At 36.4% G+C, this 20,797-nt stretch overlaps 1 protein-coding gene across 1 annotated transcript; it reads right to left on the reverse strand.

The window, feature by feature from the left end:
* Positions 1-576: 576 nt before the first annotated feature.
* Positions 577-20,785, reverse strand: GEN1 (GEN1 Holliday junction 5' flap endonuclease). Its single transcript, XM_074895596.1, has 15 exons — positions 20,725-20,785; positions 20,271-20,345; positions 17,389-17,586; positions 15,458-15,644; positions 14,067-14,243; positions 12,312-12,422; positions 9,522-9,595; positions 8,906-9,000; positions 7,937-8,087; positions 7,782-7,818; positions 7,590-7,670; positions 6,338-6,468; positions 4,537-4,598; positions 3,823-3,966; positions 577-3,599 (listed from the first exon to the last, which is right to left on the reverse strand). Exons 3-15 carry the CDS (start codon positions 17,547-17,549, stop codon positions 2,152-2,154), a joined length of 2,859 nt encoding a protein of 952 aa, XP_074751697.1. The 5' UTR covers positions 17,550-17,586; positions 20,271-20,345; positions 20,725-20,785; the 3' UTR covers positions 577-2,151.
* Positions 20,786-20,797: the final 12 nt, after the last annotated feature.

Below are 20,797 nucleotides of genomic sequence, written 5' to 3' on the forward strand. Positions count from 1 at the left end.
CAGTTTAATTGAAGTTGTTCCTAGTGATAAATGTTCTTGTGTTTATTTGCTGCAATGAGCAGCTATAGCCTAAATGAGAGAGCACATCCTGTATACAGTTGTTTTCACATCTATTGATGCTTCTAAAGTAGAAAACTTGCACAAAACTGAGATGCGTTGCAAACAAAAAACCTGAATTTTTTCTGCTTTTCATGCTTGAACTGTACTTATGGAACCAGATTAATTTGTAGCAATAATCAGGAACAGGTTGTTGGTTTTTGTTTTTTTCTTTTTTTTTTTTTTTCCCTCTGCAGTTCTTAGTATCCAATATCTCATTTCTGGTTTTCATCATTCACAAAACATGAATTTGTCATAATTCTGGCACAGTATTTTCAATGAACCATCCATCCCAGCCAGATTTGGAAAAGAAACAAGAAAACTCTCCTAAAACTGTTCTTATCCCCCAATTATAAAGAAAACCCTAAACCACAGAAACGCAGTGTGGGTTAAATGGTATGATCCCTCCAACAAAAGAGCACATTCCCATACACTGTGAAGGAAGGATAGTGATGTCATTCACATGATGTTGGCATTTTTATTAATGAAAATTCAAACTCTTGATTCCAACTTGCAGCATTCAAATCACAGCAAGGAAAAGAATCATACATAATCAGTAACAATGTTTTTCCACAAAAAAATATCTGATCTCTCCACTACTGACCACTGCATAAGGAATCTCTCCATTTACAGTCCCCAGGTAACTGTAACTCATTCTCTTTAGCAATTCTATTCTAGCTACCCCTCTCACACCAGCTGGGTGGTTAAGAGTCTCCAGAAGAGGGAGACCATCTTCAAATCTGAAAATAAGTTTTCAGTATTTAGGATTTTTTTTTCCTCATTTCCATGATACATTTCTCATTTGGAAAATCAAATATAAATACATTTTCTCCATCTGCTCACAAGAGAGAAGAAACATACGTTCATTTTGGCTAATTACAGATGGTATTATCTATGGACTACCTATTTCTTCCTTCAATACATCTGGAATTTAGCTTCCTAACTTTTAAAGTTTTAGCCTTTATAAAGAAAGAATTGACATTTTCATTAAGGCACAGATATTCCAAATTTCTATCATTAACATTATACCTGGGTAAGAGTGGCCTTCCTTCTGATTGGTCCACAGGAAAAGTTACGAACACTTAAAGACAGACAAAAAGGCATTTTCTAATAAGCTGTTAAAGACAATTTTTTTTTTTTTTTTGTGTACAGAGATTGCTTCAGTAGGAAGAGATAGGAAGAATACCTTCAAAAATGCAATTTTATTCATGTTCCCCCTTTAAAAACAAACATTTACACAGTATTTTTCAAAGAATCTGCAATACCATCATGAGATTTTGATTTTCTGTATCTTAATCTTCCTTCTATTATAAGTAGAAGTGAGCGTTAGATGAGATTTCCCATCTTCTTTTAAGAAAAAAGGTCCAAACTATAAATGTTTCATTAAAACAGCCATAAAATTTCCTTAAATACAAAACCAGAACATCCTTACATGTCTTACCCCATTCTTTGGAAGATGCACACACTCAAACAGTTTATCATAGGGCATGGCAGATATAAATTTAGCTACCATGAAAGGTACATCTGCTGTGTGTCTCTATCTGGTCCTTCAGAGATAATCAACATCCCAGGATTTGAAAACCCATTTTAAAACTAGCAAAATTAAGTTACTGAAACAGAATGGAAAATTTCAGTTGGAAAGAGCTGTATCACTTTGTCTTATTAGAATAGTGTGTGCAATTATGTTGGATACTCTTAATAAGTCTTGTTTTATGAACAGGACTAATAGCTGTACACAAAATCCTCATGATAGGCTGGGAGAAAAACCATTCTTATTTCATAAACAAACCTCCCTGCTCCCATGTATACTATACCCTGATACTTATGTATCAAGTTCAGAACGTAATCACATCTGGAAAACTGGCACTTGCCTATAATCAGCTATTTTGTACTTTTGATAATATTTCAGTTTCAAACTTTAGCTCCAGTATGCAGTATTTCACAGCACTTCTTACTCATCAAAACTGTGTCTACATAAAATTGATAAGGCATACTGGAAAAACTTTGAGAAAAAAGTCTGAGTATACTGTTATCATGATCTATTTTATGGAGAACCTAATTGATTTTGATTCTTCCTTTTAGTCTTTCAGACAGGGGAAGGGGACTTTCTGCCCACGCAGAAGTCAGAGCACTTCTGGCTTGCCATGTGGGACCAGAACCCAACCTCTCAAACGGTTCCTCTGGACTTTGGGAACAATTAACTTCTCCCACAGAGGATAGTTTTGGAGATACTTGCAATGAAAAACTATTACCAGCTTTTTTAAAATTGGTCGTTTTCTTCTTCCCTTTAATTATAAGGGCTGAGTCACTGTTTGTTCTTTTGCCACTAACAGTGTTACTCCTTTTTTTTGTAAAAGATTTTTTAAACTGACCAGGAATCAGTTGCTTTTTCTGCTGCTCATAAATCAGGTTTTTACTCAGGTTTCCATCATCACTGTCTTCACTAGAAGAGCATCTCTTCTGACATACACTCTTTTTAGAGGTTTTCCAAGCAGTTTGAACACAAGGTTTTTTAATGTGACAGTCACTTACAACACTTGCCAGCTTCTGAGACACTGGAAGCAGTTCACACCCAAGATGCAGTGTCTCTGCTGTTTGCCCACTGCAGGCTAGAGATGCTGAACTGCTTATAGTAAGGTCTTTTTGCATAATTTCACCCAGGCTCTCAGCTTTTTTGTACTGATCTTGATAAATGTGTACGCTGGGTTCCCTCGCGTAGTTTTCTGATGGCACATTTTTACCTTCCTGCACTAGTTTATTTAACTGACGCAAGGAAGACACATAATCTTTATCAGGATGCAATGTTTCTTTTGTTTGTTTAAAAGACTGCAGTTGTATTACATCTTCACACAACAAAGGCTTTGATGGAATGGAAGTCTTCTTCAGAATTCGCTCACTTAAAGACCACTTCTGAAGTTGTCCCATAGCATCATCTGAAACCAAGTCATCTGAACTATCAGAATGATGTTGATCAGACTGCATAGCATCAGAATATTCTGAGCTGTTTCTTACTGTTTCATGACCTGGTGGATGGGAGTGTTTTATGCACGTAGTTAAGCCAGCTGCTGGATCACAGGTGTCACCCCCACAGGCTGATGAAGCACTGAAGAAGGTTCCTTCCCAATCAATACTGCTCAGGTGTAGACCAGCTGTTACAGAGGAAGAGGATGACACCCCTGAATTTTTAGTAAATTCTGGTGGCAATATGGATGAGTCAGCCAACGTGCTCTGTAAGAGCAAGTAAGGTGATGCAGCCAGAGGAAGAGCAGCTGTTGATTCTGGCATCTGAAGAGTTGCTGTGCTGGAAGCAGCAGCTAACACCAGATCTTTTGATTCAGTACTTCTCTGCTGTATCTGATCTTCTGGGGGAGTTTTTATATCTGATGTGGAGTCTTGCACAGGAAGAATTCTACATTCAGATTTTAAATTAATTTGAGACAGAAGATTGCTAACTTCATCATAAACATTTGATAATTCCTTTTCTTTTGGTCTGTTTTTCCTGTCTGGAAAAAAAAAAAAAGCATATCAAAATGGCATATTAACTATAGTTCAGATCTCCTAGTGCGAAAGTATAAAATGGTAAGATAAAACCAGTCCCTGAAAGATATCATGCCGTGATCTTGATAAAACATGATAGTGCTCAACAGTGGAAAAAATGTTTGTTGCTTTTTCTTCTTGTATTTTGGCAAGACCCATAAATTCCTAAGAAATAAACTTTGGGCTTACTTTTTTGTTTCTTCTTCAGAACTTCTGACTTTTCCACTTGATAAAGGGCAACAACATCAGGATAAGCAGCCTGAAACAAAGACTCCTCTTCTACTGTGACTACAAACAATTCCACAGGCTCATCTTCTGCATCAACATAATGTTCTAAAAAAATTAATGAATGTACATTATATATACACACAAATCAAAGCAGCGAATAAGAAAAAAAAAAAAAATAACATAAGATTTATTTGAGTACAAAGAAGGTATGTAAAAAGGTCAAGAGTACAATGTTTGAGATTTAGCTAAAACTAAAGTCTTTTTCTTTCTGCCAGTCTCCTGGCACAAACAGGCACACTAAAGGTAGAAGTCTGTCAGCATAGAAAAATTTCTAGGTAGTAAACAGTCACAGCTTTGGGTACAGAGTGAAATAAGATAGGAAATACAGAGCCCAGGTCGTATTTACATGTACCAGAAAAAGTACTGAAGACCAAGTCCCTTGCTTTCTAGTTTGGTGTTTTTGTTTTTTTTTTTTTTTTTCCTTTTAAAGCATTGCTTTTACTTTCAGGGTATGTGAAATTTGATGCGCATTTTCTGTTGTCTTCACAGAACAATATCCAATCTCATCCACAATGCTTTGCCTCATAATCTTGTCAAACTCTTCTCTTTAAAGCATGCTTTTCTCTTTTTCTATGAACTGTTTTGTTCCATAATGCACATAGAAACCAGACCAACCTGGTCTTTGCCACTCAACTTCAAAACAAGGAATTCCGTTTTTAACACGTGTCTTGACTATCCTGTATGAACAAAAAGAAGTCCATGAAATGATTTTTTTTTTAAACAGGAAATTAAAAATCTAAGTTATCTAAAAATATTTCAATACTCTAATTTGTAATGATTCGGAGGAAAAAATATTCTAGTAATATTTTAGTAATACAACACCTTTAAAAAATACACTACTTCTCTGTGTAAGTTACACAGTAAAATTTTAGGTCTAGATCTGAAGCATTTTTTGGTTTTTTTTTTAACGATACAGCTCAGAGGAGCATAACAAGAAACCAAAAAGCTATTCTGTAACAGACAACTACAAAGCAGACTCCTACAAACACCAGTTTGATATCTTCAACTAATGTCACAGGGAAGGCTGTTGCTATAGACAGCAACTTTCTGGATGACCAGACAGGCTCTTTTGCATGAGACCACGAAGGAAGATAAAACATGAACTGAGCAGGGACAGTCAGTCTTTACAAGATTTTTCTAAAAAATTTATCTACAGCCCAGTTTAATAGCTTTCTATGCGTGAAGATGCTCCTGCTGAATTATTACTGAGTTTTTAACACTTATTAACAAAAGAAATCTTCTACAGCATGCATGATCTGTCTTTTAAACTGATGAAATACTAGAAGGTGTTACAGAGGATGTCAATTAATTAATTCATCAAGGTAAATGCTGGTAATTTATCTAGACAATCCATATAAAAAGCAGCCCCCAGTCTCTCCACTCTTATGAAAGATAACACTGAATAGAACAGCTTCTCTGCAAGTAATAATTTAACAGACACATCAACCCATCACCTTTCTACTGACTGTCCTCCTGTCCCCCAAAATTAAGGTCTATAAAATCCTGAGCAGCATCAAGAACATGGAAAAAACACTAACCTTCTTACAATACAAGAATATCAGGGGGAAAGAGGGGGAATTTGGCTTTTACTTGGGAAATGTAACCGTCAGATACTAAAGTTTAAAAAAAAAAAAAAAATCATAATTCCCTTCACACAGTGAAGTTAAATTCAGATTTGCCAAAACACTGTAGATTCTAAAAGTTCACCTAAGTTTAAGAAAAGATTAGGAAAAAAATGTAATTCGAGGCAGATAGAATAAGAAGGTACTAATTCTAGCTCAGAAAATCCTCAAGTAACAGAAACCTGGATGGTGGGAAAGTATTCTGGAGGAAACCAGTTACCTGCTTGACTTGGTTTTGTTCATTCATATCCCTTTTAGTAACAGGATACTTGGCCATTTTTATATTCCTAAATGCAGCAATCCTTAATGAAAATGTTGTTTTGAGAAAGGGTACCAGAATAGAACTGCAAGCCAATGATTTCATCAAACACATGGTACAATGACAGTTGGTAGGTCTGATAAGGAATCAGAGACCATGACTGAATCTGCAGATGCTCATTTCTACTTCTAAGCTCTTATTTTGAACCACAAAAGTCAATTAAACTTCTGCTAAGAACCTGAGCAGAGGATCAAACCTGTAATGCTAAATCTCATGTGCAGATCCAAGGAAAAAGAACAGAAACTAAGCACAGGAAAAAAATGGGCTTTGCCATTTAGAATGAAACTGCTCTAAGTATTACTTTGTGCAGCAGTGGTATAAGAATTGGTGTACTGATCTAAATTTTCACCTCTATTCAAAATGAGCACAAAGCTTGAAAACAGAGATGGAAGAAAACCATTATATTTCTGTAAAGAGGATTTTCACCCAGCAGCAGAAGTAAACGTATCTGACTGGAGAAATCAAGCTACATTACCGTATTGCCTGGAGTTGTTTTGAATCAGTGTATCCGGATTTTCTCTGGATCATATCATAACGTGTCAATAGTGCTAACAGCTTCTTACAAGCGTAGTGTTTCGTCCATTCCATCTTCTCAGAAGCAAATATCTGTTAGTATAAAAAAACACCCCAAACTTTAAAACTTTCTTATTCTGTTGGATATCAGACAGCTATATAGTAGGGACACAGGACTAAATATTTTAAATATCTAGAATGCTTTTACACATCAGTGTAATGCCCAGTGATATCTCACTGGCAAGGGAGGGAACAGTCCTCTGTAACAGGGCAGATTGCTGTCAACAAGCCAAGGGAACAGTTGTGTAGTGGCAGCAGCAGGGACAAGACAGTTGTTAAACACCTTATCAGATTCAGATCAGCTGTGCAAGGAGCTGTGAAAATTATGGATTTTGCATGTAAGAGAAGGATGAACACAGATTTATACTAAAGCTACACTGCTTAACTGTAATCTATTATGCTGTAAAGAATTCTAACACAGAAAATAAAACATTGTAAAAGATCTGCTTTCTCCAATGAAAACCAAAGTCATTCTAAGAAAATAATGCTAACATGCATGTAGTAACTCCCTCCCCCCCCCCAAGAAACTTCACAGGGTAGTTATCCTTTCTTCTATGGACAGAGGAATAAACTAACCACTTTTGAGCTTTGTGCACTTTGAATTAAAGGGCCTCTGAACTGAGAGTTGGCAGTATTGTGCTAAATACAAGTCTGCTATCTGGTTTTGGGAAAACATGCAACATTTAGAGTAAAAGAATTATCATATATGCACTGTGTCACTGTGAGGATGAAACAAGTACAAATAAAACCAAAAGCTGTATCAGTTAATATGAAAGGTGGATGAAAACAAAAAATATAACAACTCTGAAACTTATATTATTGCCATATAACCACACAGTATTTTATACACTATATAGATAATGCAGAATTCAGCAACATCGTCTAGTAATACTTGACAGTGAAAAACAAAACAATTGGAAATGACCTTTTTTCTCAGTTCTCTTTATTCCACTCTTCTATGTAGCAATTTATATCTACTGATTTTTTTCAGTCTTCAATTTTAGGCTTTCAAAAAATGAGTTATATTAAGAAGTTGTAGTAAGATTCTTTTATTTCCAGTAAAATTACCAATGAAGATCAAAATTACCACAGATGACTTCCTTACTAATAAACAAAAAGCTATTGAGCTGAATAGGCAGTATTTTGTTCTATACCTGAAAGGACAATAAATTTGGCCTTTGACATTCCTTTATGTTGATCAATTTATTCTTGTTTACAAGAAATTCTTGGATAACCTTGAGATAAAAGAAAAAAGAGAAAAGAGGCAGTTTAAGAGAGGTCAGAAAACTGAAATTTCAATTGATGGATTAAAAAAAATTTAATCTTCAAATAAGCTTGTTTGTTACCTCAGAGAATGGAAAGCCCTCACAACTGTTAGCTTTTCTGCAGGTAAAACAAATGCGTTAGGAACTGAATGTCAATGGGAAAAATGCATAATTTAAATGCTCACCCCCGCACATGAACGCAGGGAAAAGCAGTTCAATTTTCAAGACATTCCTACTTTCTGATATTGTCCTCCACTGCACTTGCTTGTTTCACTCGCTCTAACTGATGCCATTCACAAGGGCAGCAGTATTTGGAGTCACTGGGTTTGCAGTATTTAGTGCTTTCACAGAATTTACATCCACTGTGCTCATGTTCCTTGGGAGATCCTACAGAAGCAGACGCACAAAGCATGAGGAGAAAGATGTTTCCAAACTTTCCAAATATTCAAAGCTAATAGTACAAATGCAAAGTTCAGAACACATATGAATCTGACATGAATAGCAGCTGTAAGCAGATCTGGGTGTATCAGCTGTATTTATATATCTACAGTGAAAACTGACAAATAAAAACAAGCTTTCATTTTCTTCAAGACTTTTGCCTACTTTTTCAGACCTTATACTTAAAACTTTATTACCTAAAAACTACAGAAGTGCCTGACAAGCTGGCAAATATATATAAGTAACACATTTGAAACAAGCTTTTCCTTCTTGAAGTGGTGGGTTTGAACGAGTTCACCGATCAAAGATGCTACCAAAATGAGGTTCCTTAGGATTAATTTTGTTTTAAGAAAACACTGCAGCAAAACCCAGCAATGTTAATGGATTAATGCAAGTCTTGATGCAAGACCAGTTCAGGCAAATAAAGAAATAGTTGCTTGTCAGTATAGCATACTTTCTTTACTGATAATGTTAAAAAGGCAGATATTTGGGCTGACACAACAGCACTGTCATGACATTTCACCTGCTGTCAACTAGTTTCACAGCTGAAGAAAGGTAGTCCCCAGCCTCAAAAATTTTTATATGAAGATACATATACACAATACTGAAAATCTGAAGATAGACCAGAAGATGAATGACAAACAGTTTTTAATGCTAATCATAAGAAAACCCCCAACCAACCAAACAGAAAAACGACACCGCCACACCCCCAAATGAAAAGCAAACAATGAGGCTAAAAAGTAACATTCGGTGCATTTCACACTGACCTGGATGATGGCACTCAGAACAGTGAATTACCCTTTTTACAACCAAAGGTTGTTCAGTATTATCATACTGAAATTGTTCTTTCCATTGCTCAAATCTAAAAGATGATATTAAAAGGATTAAGAAATATTTTAAACTTTCATACTTAAAATAGAACACTGGAAAAATAGCCCCTTTATACTTCTTAAGCATCTAACCAAGAAACTGAGCTTTCCATTTTATAAAATAGTTTTTTACAGTACAGTATATGATTGTTGGATTTCTAGTCTTGACACATACATTATTGATAACAAACACAGAATGCATTTGGTATCTCATGTATCTCATGTCCTAATCCAGAACCTGATTAAAAAAATATAGCAAAGATCTCTCATCAGTCTCCATGACTTCCCTTCCAATATATCAACATACATCTGCTAGCTCAAGAGCTAGGAGCCAGATAATGTTTAAAATGATTAAGAAGCTTGCCTAGTAAAACACACAATTCATTTAGCAAACAAAGGAAGGAATGCAGCAATCTTTCCCCTGCCCCAAATAAAATCATTACAAACACTGTCTTGGAGCAAATCTTTGAAAAAATCAAAGTACTTCAGCATACAACATAAATTTTCATTTTACCTTTGCAATAAGTTTTGACCTCGCAAGGTCTCAATTAACTTTAAAGCTTGTTCTTTCCCAACTCCTGGAACACCCTACAGAGACAGAAATATGAAATGTTATTTAATGACAAAGAATTCAGATTTTCATGTATGTAGAGAAACGACAAAAATTATCCCAGGTGTTGAGAATAAATTAAGAAAAATATTTTTTGACCAAGTTCTAAAATCAGAGAAGGTGACAGATTACAGCTCTACTCCTAGAAAATACCGGTAACATCTTGCCAACTAACTGTCAGAGAGCTGAAACTTTTCAGAATTGTCTTGGGAAGAGAAGATGAAGACAGATCTTTTGGATTTTAGTCAAAACATTGGAACTTAAGAGGTAGAAGAAACCCAGCAAAAAGTTTTCACTCACAGGAAAGAGATGCTTTATGGCCACAGAAACAACTTCTAATATCTGAAGACCTCAAGTACTTATGCAAAATCAATTCTGAGAGGTGACAGTGCAAGAGCATTTTCTAAAAAGTAACTAAAATCCCAATAAAACCACAAACCCAAAGAACCCAACCCTTCCCTTCTCTTAACTGTTTGCTTGATTTTTATATTTACTTCAATATTACATCTGTAGTATGCATGCCCTTTATCAGAAAAGGGACTACCACTATGGGTAAAGATAGGAACAGCAAATGTTTTCATAGAATGATTTGGGTTGGAAGGCATCTTTAAAGGTCATCTAGTCCATGTTCCCCAACCCCATACCCCACAGTGAGCAGGGACATCTTCAACTAGACCAGGTTGCTTGTTGCCCCATCCAATGTGACCTCGGAGGTTCCTTTTCTGAAAGCTAGCTCATGGACTGAAATTCAGAACTTACAGTAACCACTACACATACTGAAGAGTGAAAGTCAGTTGATTCAAAACAACCAGAGGAGGGCCACAAAAACGCTCAGATGGATGGAACACCCCTCTGGTGAGGAAAGGCTGAGAGTTGGGGTTGCTCAGCTTGGAGAAAAGAAGGCTCCAGGAGACCTTACTGCAGCCTCTCAATATATACAAGGGGCTTATAAGAAAGATGGGGACAAACCTACTAGTAGGGTAGTGATAGGACAAGGGTAATGGTTTTAAACTGAAAGAGGGTGGATTCACACTAGATATAAGGAAGAAGTATTTTATAATGAGGGTGGTAAAATGCTGGAACAGGGTTGCTCAAAGAGGTGGTAGATGCCCCATCCCTGGAAACATTCAAAGGCAGTTAGGATGGGGCAACAAGTAACCTGATCTAGTTGAAGATACCCCTGTTTATTGCAGGGGAATTGAACCAGAAACCTTTGAAGGTCCCTTTCCAACCCAAACTATTATGTGATTCTATGATTTAAAATGCACATAGTACTTTTCCTGTTCCTCTTTCAATCCTTACCCTACTTTGGCAAGAATCAGTACAGTTGAGTATAAAGATTGCACTGAGTGTGCTTTCTACAGCATTATTACAAATAAATGTATTCTTATTTTATTTCAGCTGTAAAGGCTGAACTGAATATATGCAACTATATGAAATAAATGTACATTCAAAACCAATTAGAAGTTCTCACTGGACTGCAGCCAGACACTCAGGCAGAGAGTCAGATATTCAGCTTCCACGAGGAAAGCATTGTTTTGGTATATATTCAACAAAGTGCGTGCAATTATGGTGGTATTCTCATTTATCTATTCTGACAATCCCCATTCCCAACGTACCCCTATAATTCAGCTTTCCTTCAAAATTTTTATCTTCATCCACTTTTCTGGGCTGTAGTAACTCAAAAGACCTATCTGACAGTACATAATGGTGTCACTTTTGGACTATGCAAGAACCTGGTATAGTGGGAGCTGCTAGTTCCATTACAATAACCACTGATTAGCCACCATTTTTTTTTACTCCCTCTCTCTTTAAACATTCATTTTGTAATAATAATAAACAACTGTTTAAAGATCCCTATAACAGAAGCAAGTACTTCAGAAAAAAAAAAATAGAGCTATTTGCTCTTTCATCAGTATCAGTTGTTTAAAAGGACAGTTTTATCAAATTGTAACCACAATGATTTGAGAATTACTAGATATCTGTTGCCTGAAGTCACTGTACGATGAACTGCATGGAAAACAAGTTTCATCCCACTTCCTTTCCATTTCAAATAGTCATTACAACAGCTTCTGTTCAAAGTTTCCAAAAAAATTTCTAGCGCTTACAGAAAAAGAAAGAAAGAAAAAAGAGAAATAGTAATGAATGAGATCCCTCTCTTCTCATTCATCAGGAAATTTTTTTAAATATGTGATGTCTACTTCTTCATAAATGATTTATTTACAACTGATAGAACTAAAAGGGGATACATTCAAACTGCATCCAGAACTGGCATTACTAATAACTACAGTTCAAAACCTACTAAGTCTTTCAAACAGCACAGACAAAGCTGTTTTTCTTATTTTCCACAGCTGCTCTACCAGGGATGTACTTATATGTGAATGACCACAAAGCATCCTCACAAACAACTGAGTTTTTTCACCTTTTTTCAATGTAATCAACATCTAAACTTTTGTCTTCACCTCTACTATAGAAAAACACATATTAGTTTTAGAAAGGTTAATGTTCATGAACCATCTCAATTCCCTTTAAGCCTTCATTAATAAAATTTACAGTGACTTATTAAGCATCTTTTCCAACTAGACAACAGTAATCATGCATTGCATACAGTTTTGTCAGTATGCATGTCTCCCTTGATCAGTTTATTGTTTAAGACAATGTTTAAGACTAATAAAAAATAATTATATTGCTTACCTTTGGAAGATAATCACAACCCAGAAGAACAGCTAGCCCGATCAAAGTTTCTCTGTCACAACCAAGCTTCTCCTTAATAGAGGACATTGTGTAACAGTCGAGATGTGGATCCTGCATGAAAAATTTATCACACATGTTATTTCTGTAATATCAGGGAAGGAACTGCCCTGAGTCACATTCAGTTGTGATTGCTTACCCACCCCTAATCACCCATATCTGAAGGAAATGGGTCTATCACATAAGAGAGGTCTGATAACAGAAAAAATAGGCAGCAGTTAAAAATGTGTAATGTAATGCATGGATACAACATGAATAACTACAGTTCAGGAATTTCAAGTTTTAAGTATGGGCATCAACTGCTGAAAGAAACTAAAATAAGCCAAGGGATGTTTTTATTGTTTGCCACCTGTAGAAAAAGTATGGCAAAACTAACATTACCCAGTACTAGTTGCTGTGTAAATCGCCTCAGGAACTGCAGTTTTTAAGATCCATGTAAACATTTTAATGTGCTACTTGAGTAAAAAAAGAAAAAAATAATTAAAACGTGACCTAGCATGTTAGTTATGAGCTAAAGGAACACCTGAAGGTTTGAAGAGTACAGGGACTCAAACACAATAACATGAAATCAAGATTAACATGAATCAAAACACAGGACACTGTCTCCCTGCAAAGGACAACCCCTCCCCTCACCAAGTCAACAACCCAAAATAATCCAGTTTTCTGGAACCGATGCCTCTGAAATACACACATTCATGGAAATTATTTTTTTTTATGTTGGCTTAGATATGTAACAAAGTACACATGAAAAGATTGAGGACACCTTAATTTTTGGTGATGACAAGGAAGTTGAATCAAAGAAAAGAGCCAAATCATGACAGAAGCCAAACACAGTGACAAAGCAAATCATCTTCCATCAACTTGAACTATTTTTTTAAAACGTTAATTTTTCATAGTGCTTTTTTTCTGTTCTCCTGATTTTTGCCTATTACTGAAGTACTTTCTCAACAAGTCCTTCAGGTGAACATTATTTAAAATTCCAAACCCATATAATTTTTCTTCCACATTCTTGTTAGATTCACCAGACAGAACACATGCATTCCTTTCTCTGATTTATAGAGAAGGTATAAATTACAGAAATCCGGGGTTGCCTTTCGCTAGTTCTGGAAAACTGCATTCTTAACAGATGAACACTTAAGCTCAAGGTCGTAACTTCATTTGGTTTTCTGAATGATCACAACAATTGATTATAATGCAGATGTATGATCCCTACCCCATTTGTGTTCGACCGGAGACTAATAGTATTAATTTTAAGTATATTCATAATAAAACAAGCCTGTAAGATGCAAGTGTATGAACACTGTTATTAAACCCAGGAGGCTGACCACTCCCATATGCCCTAATGGTAAATTTACAGGAAGCAATTACTTCACTCAAATTCTCCACTGTAGAGGAAGAAAGGAGTGGGGCGTCTGTGTGGAGTTTGCTACTTAGCTTTATGTTACACATCACAGGACACTACAAACACAATTACACCGTAAGTGTTCTTCAATTCAGTAGTTTTCCTCTCACATACAATGCATGAATTGCCATCGTAGCAAACAAAACGTTCCTATCTTAAATGTACTATTTTAAACAAACTCAATTACTAGAGAGTAAATCCGATAACATCTAAGCAATTGTTTCAAGCCCCTTCTTTCTGTTTACATTTCTGGGAAGAGTTTAAAGAGAGGATGAGAACAGGATAAGGTACATTACCTTAGCATTCATGGCAAAGTTCCTATAAACTGTTTGAGCTCCATATAAGAAGACATCTCCATCATTGGTAATGCAGCCATCAACATATCCTTTTGCATTTAGGTAGGCACACATTGCCTCTGCTTCCCCGGCTGCTTGAACCCAAGGGACACCTAAACACTCCAGCAGTTCGAGACACTAAAACAAATCCAAAAGGAAAGAGTGATTGAATGCTTAATTAGATTCACTTATTAGCATAGGCTCTTTCAGACATAAGTATATACAAAACCTGCTACTGTTGCACTGCCTATAGAATACTACATCAATATAAGCACTACTGAGAAATACAGTTTACTGTAACAATCAAAAGAAATATCGAACCAAGAGCAACGTATTAGTTACAGTACTCAAACACGGCATGACTAATGGTTACTCCTTCACAAAAATCTTTACACTTTAAATAGATATTTAGGGATGCTTTCCCAAGACGGGTAAGAGAGGAATATTTATCTTTGTGAAGCCATGCTGTTTACTCAAGTACTAATAATGGGCTAGCACAGACATCTTTCTACAGTTGCCAGACTCCCTGAGAATATCAAGCATGAAAGTACAGTATTGTCAGCCTTGTAAGACATGGTATAAAACTTACTGATAAATACTCATATATACTTCTTACAAATTTCAGAAAAAAGAATTGATTTTAGAGTCTAAGAATGAATGTATCAATTCATGGTTTAATCTACTGAAGCCATGAGCACCCATAAATTCACTTTCATAAGATTTTGAATAGACAAAAATGGTTAACCATCTGCAACAATGAATGAAGAAAATTACTGAATAGGGGTCTTTGCAACCACAGTTGTCTCAACCATCTATACCAAGACAACTATAGTGTCTTCCTTTTAGCCTAATTCAGTAGGTTTCCAACAAGTGCATTTTCTTAGCTATTCAGCTAAGCTATTCAGTTTACCAAATCATAGATCTAGATTACAAAACAGTTCTGTGTACCCCTTCAAAACCACACTAGCTTAGCTTACATAGGTACACAACACATTCCTGTTTTCTTGTATATTCCAAGCTAGGAAAAAACCCACAAAAGTATCAATACTAACGCTATAAAATAACAAAGAAGTTGAATTTCTGTAATAAACACACAATTATGACTGTGGCTCACTACAGCGCAACACGCACAGGAACACAGCAAAACAAAATTATTCTAACTGACACTTTCCCTCTTCTACAGCAACAGTTAACAGATGCCGTAAGGCCCATTTCAAAGGCATGAGCTCCCTCAAAACACTGCTGAAAACTGTTGTGTAGAAAACTATTAATTCTTTCAAGTTGTATTTAATTTGGTCAGCATTTCTTCTTGCAACATTAAAAATACTGAAATACAGCCTTCTGTTACTCACCTCTTTTAATATGGTTTTAAATAAAGATCTCCCTGTTCTTGCAGCTCCAACTTTCTTTGAAGGGCCATAGCGCATCTCGTTCCTCTTATTCATGGTGTCTGCTTTCAACTTGGGGGCCTCTCCCTCCATGACAAATACTAGTTTAATTCCCATTGATGTTAAGAAAGAAAACCGAAAAAATAGGTTTCTGCAATAAAGCAAGGTGTTCCATAAGCTGCAGAATTAGGGAAGTCTGATGTCTTTTGATGTTTTCCTTATAGCCTACCCAAGGAACAATCTTAGCTTTCTCTCCACCTTTTATTATTCCCTCACCCCCAAGCTAATAAAGCTTTTGTCTATATCACTGTCTTTGGTTGAAATTGTTTTACTACGAACTTGTAACAGCTTTACAAAATTACCACATAAGGACAAGAAAAATCTTTTTTAGGTGTAAAGATGTAAGCAAGTTTAAAAGGTTTAATAAAAAATATTCAATATTCAAAGTCTGCTTCCAAACATATAACCATGTTGATTCTTTTATACCAAATTTTAATCCCAGACCTATCAATACAGGTACATCAGATTCTGAAGTGACTGAATGCTATGGTATTAGATGGACTCACAGATACCATCACGATGCCAATTTATCTCATATGCAAGCCAGCATAACTGATGGGTGGAATCTTGCAAGGGCATAATAACAACTATTTGGTCTATAACAGAAAAATGGACAGCAGTAATATCAGAAAGCATATGCTTTTACCAGTAATTCGGAGATCAATCTTTCAGAAGCAGTAGACCAAACATTTTTATCTCTGACTGACATGGAAAGACCATTACTATAGATTTAATTTTGTACATTTGCTATTGGTAAAAATTGATTAAGCTGATCTTTTGAGGCTAGTTCCATTTTCACAAATGATACAAACAATTATTGCAGTTAAGTTCCTCTAAAATTTCCAACTGCATGAAAACATGGGGTTTTTTTGGTAGAAATCTGTTCATCCCTTTGTCTTGCTTTGGAAAGACTGTATAAGAGATCTGGACTGATGCCCCCATTCTACTGCACACAGGACATCCTATCAGAGGGAAGTAATGACTTTGGTCATGCTTCAAGTTTTACAGTTAATTATCCATTTGGGGTCATAAGCATAACATTTTAGGAAACGATTCTCAGAGGATGCTATTTCACATCAGCTGAATTCCACGGAAACTACAGGAACGTCTAACAGCAGCTCAGATCCTTGAGCTAATCAATAATGTCATTTATAAAAATTTGTACATATTTTCATTTTTGTCAGCATCATTTGCAGAAAACAGTGCTTGGAAGTTAAAGCTGCTTATACTTGCTCATCCCTTAAGCATGTGATTTGATTAAATTAAAAATATATTCAAGGTTGTTCATAAGCCTGATGAATGATTTAAACATATTTAATTCAACAGGGGGTCTAACTAGAATTTTAATTTATAATGCAGATCAGGCTAGAGCATGCATGACTTTCAGTATGCTCTGAATTGACTAGCACCCAAACTACTGTGATAAACAGTTGAAACTACTATACTACCTTCCATCACACAGCCTCAGAAATATATAGGAATTAGCACAATGATTTGTGTTCCGTGATAGTCTGTATATCACAGTGATATACCACAGTAAGACAAACATGGTTCTGCTTACATCTGTCTCATCATTATCTACAGTTGAGACCTCAAGACAAGGTTGGCTGGGCCCAAGAAATTCTACTTGTACCCGAGCATTAAGTTGAATTCAGCCAGTATGACTGAGCCTTCAGTTCAAACCCTTTACATATAGTAGCACAAGCTAAAACAACAGAATCAAAACACCAGAGTCGTATAAATTGCAGAGGTTTTCTTAAATTTAGAGCAAGTATCATACCTAAATTACACAATTCCAACGCTTTTAGCTACAATAATTTATATGGATACTATACCTCAGATGTGGCTTGGTAACTACTCCAATCATCTTTTTAACAGTCTGTGCTTCGCAAACCCACAAACTTAAATCAACAGCAAGTGTTTTTCCTTTGAGACTGCTCAAGTTGATAGGCTGTCTCACAGGCTCAAGGATTTGCCACAAATTAGTCACTCCCATTGTTCCAGCTTCTTTGTTGTCAGCATGAAGGTTTCAGCTGTGAAGCAAAATAAAATACTTTCAGAACATGAAGTATGACATATTATGAACATGAGGTTCAGAAAATAAATATTTAGTCATTTATCAGTTTTATTTTTATGAGCCAAGAACACTTGAGATCAAACCCTCCAGTTCACAAATGCTTTATTACTAAGTACCTTCTTTGGACTGTACATTTTCAGTGCTGAACATAAATAAAAGCAAACTCAGTTGGGGGAAAAAATGAAAAAAAAAAATCATTTCCAGTTCTCATGTGTCCCTTACATACACACAATCCAGGTTTTATTTAAAAACACAGAAAAACCACACCCCTCCAGGGAATTAGTTCCTGATCTGAAGTGGTAGGACTCGCTTATTATTAAATTAATTTTATTTTAATAAAAATAATAATTTTAAAATTTAAATTTAGAATATTTTAATAATAATATTATTATTAAAATTAAAATATTTCTCTTCAATCAGAAGTAGCTTAAAGCTACTTGAGGAATATTTACAATGATGACAGACCTTAAAACTTTCCTTAGTATTCCAAGATGATATAAGAAGGATCAACAGCCACACATTCTGGATTGGGAAATTCAAGTTGGACTTTAGGAAAAAAAATGAGAGGGTACTGCAGCACTGGTTGCCCACAGGTTTCAGAATCTCCATTTCTGGAGACTTTCAACAACCATCGAGCATTCTGTCTTACTGGTTTAATCCAATACTGGTGGAAGTCCCCCTCTGAGCACAGAATCCACACTGATGGCCTCCAGAGGTCCCTTCCAACATTCTGGTATGTATAACACTGTGACTGCAGAAACACACCAGTGTGTATGGTTTTACTCCTTTAATTTTGGTATGGTGTGACTGGCACTCTCTATAATGAACGCCAGCTAAAAACATCCTCCTATTAGGTTGTATATTTCTTTGTCTTTTATTTAACTTTACTTATATAGCTCTATTCTCCATGATACCCCATTACAAGATTTAATCTCCTTCCTTTTCTTCTTCATTATTCCTCTGGTTTGCACATCTTGCAAGTTCTATACAAGGTCTCTGACACATACTCTGCTTTCCTCCTCACAATACCAATCTATTCCTGCACTATCTTATTGTACAAAGTTTGGTCTACGCTTACTTTTCTACTTTTCCCTCTTCTCCCTCGAGAAGATAAAAAAATCAAGTAAGATCTGGAACATTTTCTGTTTCTTTCTTTCTTTCTGATTTTAGAACTACCATATACTCACCCTCCATGGAATAAATCATGCCTAGACAAGCTAACTACCTGTGCTCTGAGATCTGTCTAAGGCACATGAGGAGCTATGTCGCCTGCTCATAGCAGTTTGTCAGAACAAGCAAGCAAGTCCGTCTCTGCAGGATGCCTTGTTTTATGCTCTAAAACTGCTTCAATGCAAGGCAGCAAATCAATTCTCAGGTTGTTTTTAAATCAAGTTCTCACATTAAGACTTACTTTCAACGGAAATCATGTTTCTCTAAACCATTTCTTTAACAACTACAATTACTTGATCTGATTTTAGTTGCATGCATACAGGGCATAATGTATTGCTTTCGCTGTTGTTATACCTCAAGCATGTAAAATGAGTTAAAAATATAACTGAAACACGCAAATAAATTTCTTGAAGTGCAGAATGATCAATTCTCTGATGCACAGGGGAAGCTAACAAAAGGCATCCAAACCTTCTCGAAAGACAAGTGTGATGCTCTCAGATTCAGTGAGGTTTAACAAGAGAACACCTAACAAAAAAAGGAAGATGACTTTTTGATGTTATCATTTGGTTCCTGCCAGTCTTCATCGATACAAATTTTAAAAAAACTTTGTTAGTTGGTTTCTAAAAATTGTTATGGAATGTCACATGGTACCTAATTAACAGGAAAGACAAATACACTGGAAACACTTAACATTCCATGAGATCACAAATAATAATAAAAAAGTATAAAAAATTGAAAACTACAAGAAGCCCCCATTTTTTTCATTAGGAGATAATGGTATTGTTATTTGAGGACAGAAGTCTTCCTATCCCCATTCAATATATATCCAAGTTTGAGTTACGAAAACCTGACAGAGCTACCTTTGCTTTTTTGGGCATATTCTATAAAATTAGATCTGGATCCTGTACACAAACAGATCTACTACTTTTAATAGGAGTGACCTGTCTACTCAGATTTTATCGAGGAGCTTCATTCATCACAAGCCTCCAACTGCTTAGACAGCTGTTAACTTCTAAAGAAAGAAGACCAAACCTGATTTTTTTCATATACTTAGAAACCACTAAAGACATCATGCCATTAGAAGATCATCGATATGAAATAAAAAGTAAAAAATAAATCCCACAAAACCTCCTCAATTTCTCATTGGGCCAGTATGTGCCGTAGCTATACAGCTTTTAAGACTATATTCTAGTCTACAAAGTTTTTTACAGAGGCAGTTACTTGAAAATAATTACAGAAGACATTTAACACTGAAGTTTAATTCATAGAGATATGCTTTCACCCACCGCTAAGGTAACTTGTAAAGACTGCCAAGCATATGCTTTATGTTTGACCCAAACGTCTTTTTTTAAAAAAAAGGGGGAAAAAAATAGAAAAAAATAAAGCCCACAACACGTTTCTGACAACACTCCCACTCCGTCTCTGTGCTACTGTGACACCCCAGCACCTGACACAGCTTTGCCGATAAACCTGAGCACCTGAAGCACAGCAGCGGCACGCTTCAGGATTTGCAAATTCCTCCTCAAACTCCTACAGTTTTCTTCCCTAGGAAAAAAAAAATAAAAAAAAAAAAAATAAAAAAAAGAGAAGTTGCCCGAACACGACGCAACAGGACGCAAACCACTCTGAATACGAGCATTTAAAATTCCCGCCTTAATGAGAACTAGAGATAATAAACCACCACGCAGCCCAGAGCAGGCGTTTCCCTGACGCGCCGTGAGAGGAACCCCTTTCTGGAGAGCTCGCCCTGCCCGCCCTGCCCGCTCCGGGGACTGCAGGCCTCTCGCCCCGCTCTCCCGCCGCGCTGCCCGCTGCCCCCTTCCCGCCCGCGAGCGGACGCCGGCGGAGCCCGGGCCGTGGCGCCCTGAGGCGCCTCCTCAGCAAAGGCGATTCAGCCCTCAGGAGCGGCCTAAGAGGAACTTACGCCCCGGTTTGGGTGCCGGGAAGCTCGGGGAGCCCCGAGCGGGCCGGGCCGCTGGCTGCGGAGCGGATGTGTA

This window comes from Athene noctua, chromosome 1 (genome assembly GCF_965140245.1).
Source record: "Athene noctua chromosome 1, bAthNoc1.hap1.1, whole genome shotgun sequence".
NCBI lineage: Eukaryota > Metazoa > Chordata > Aves > Strigiformes > Strigidae > Athene > Athene noctua.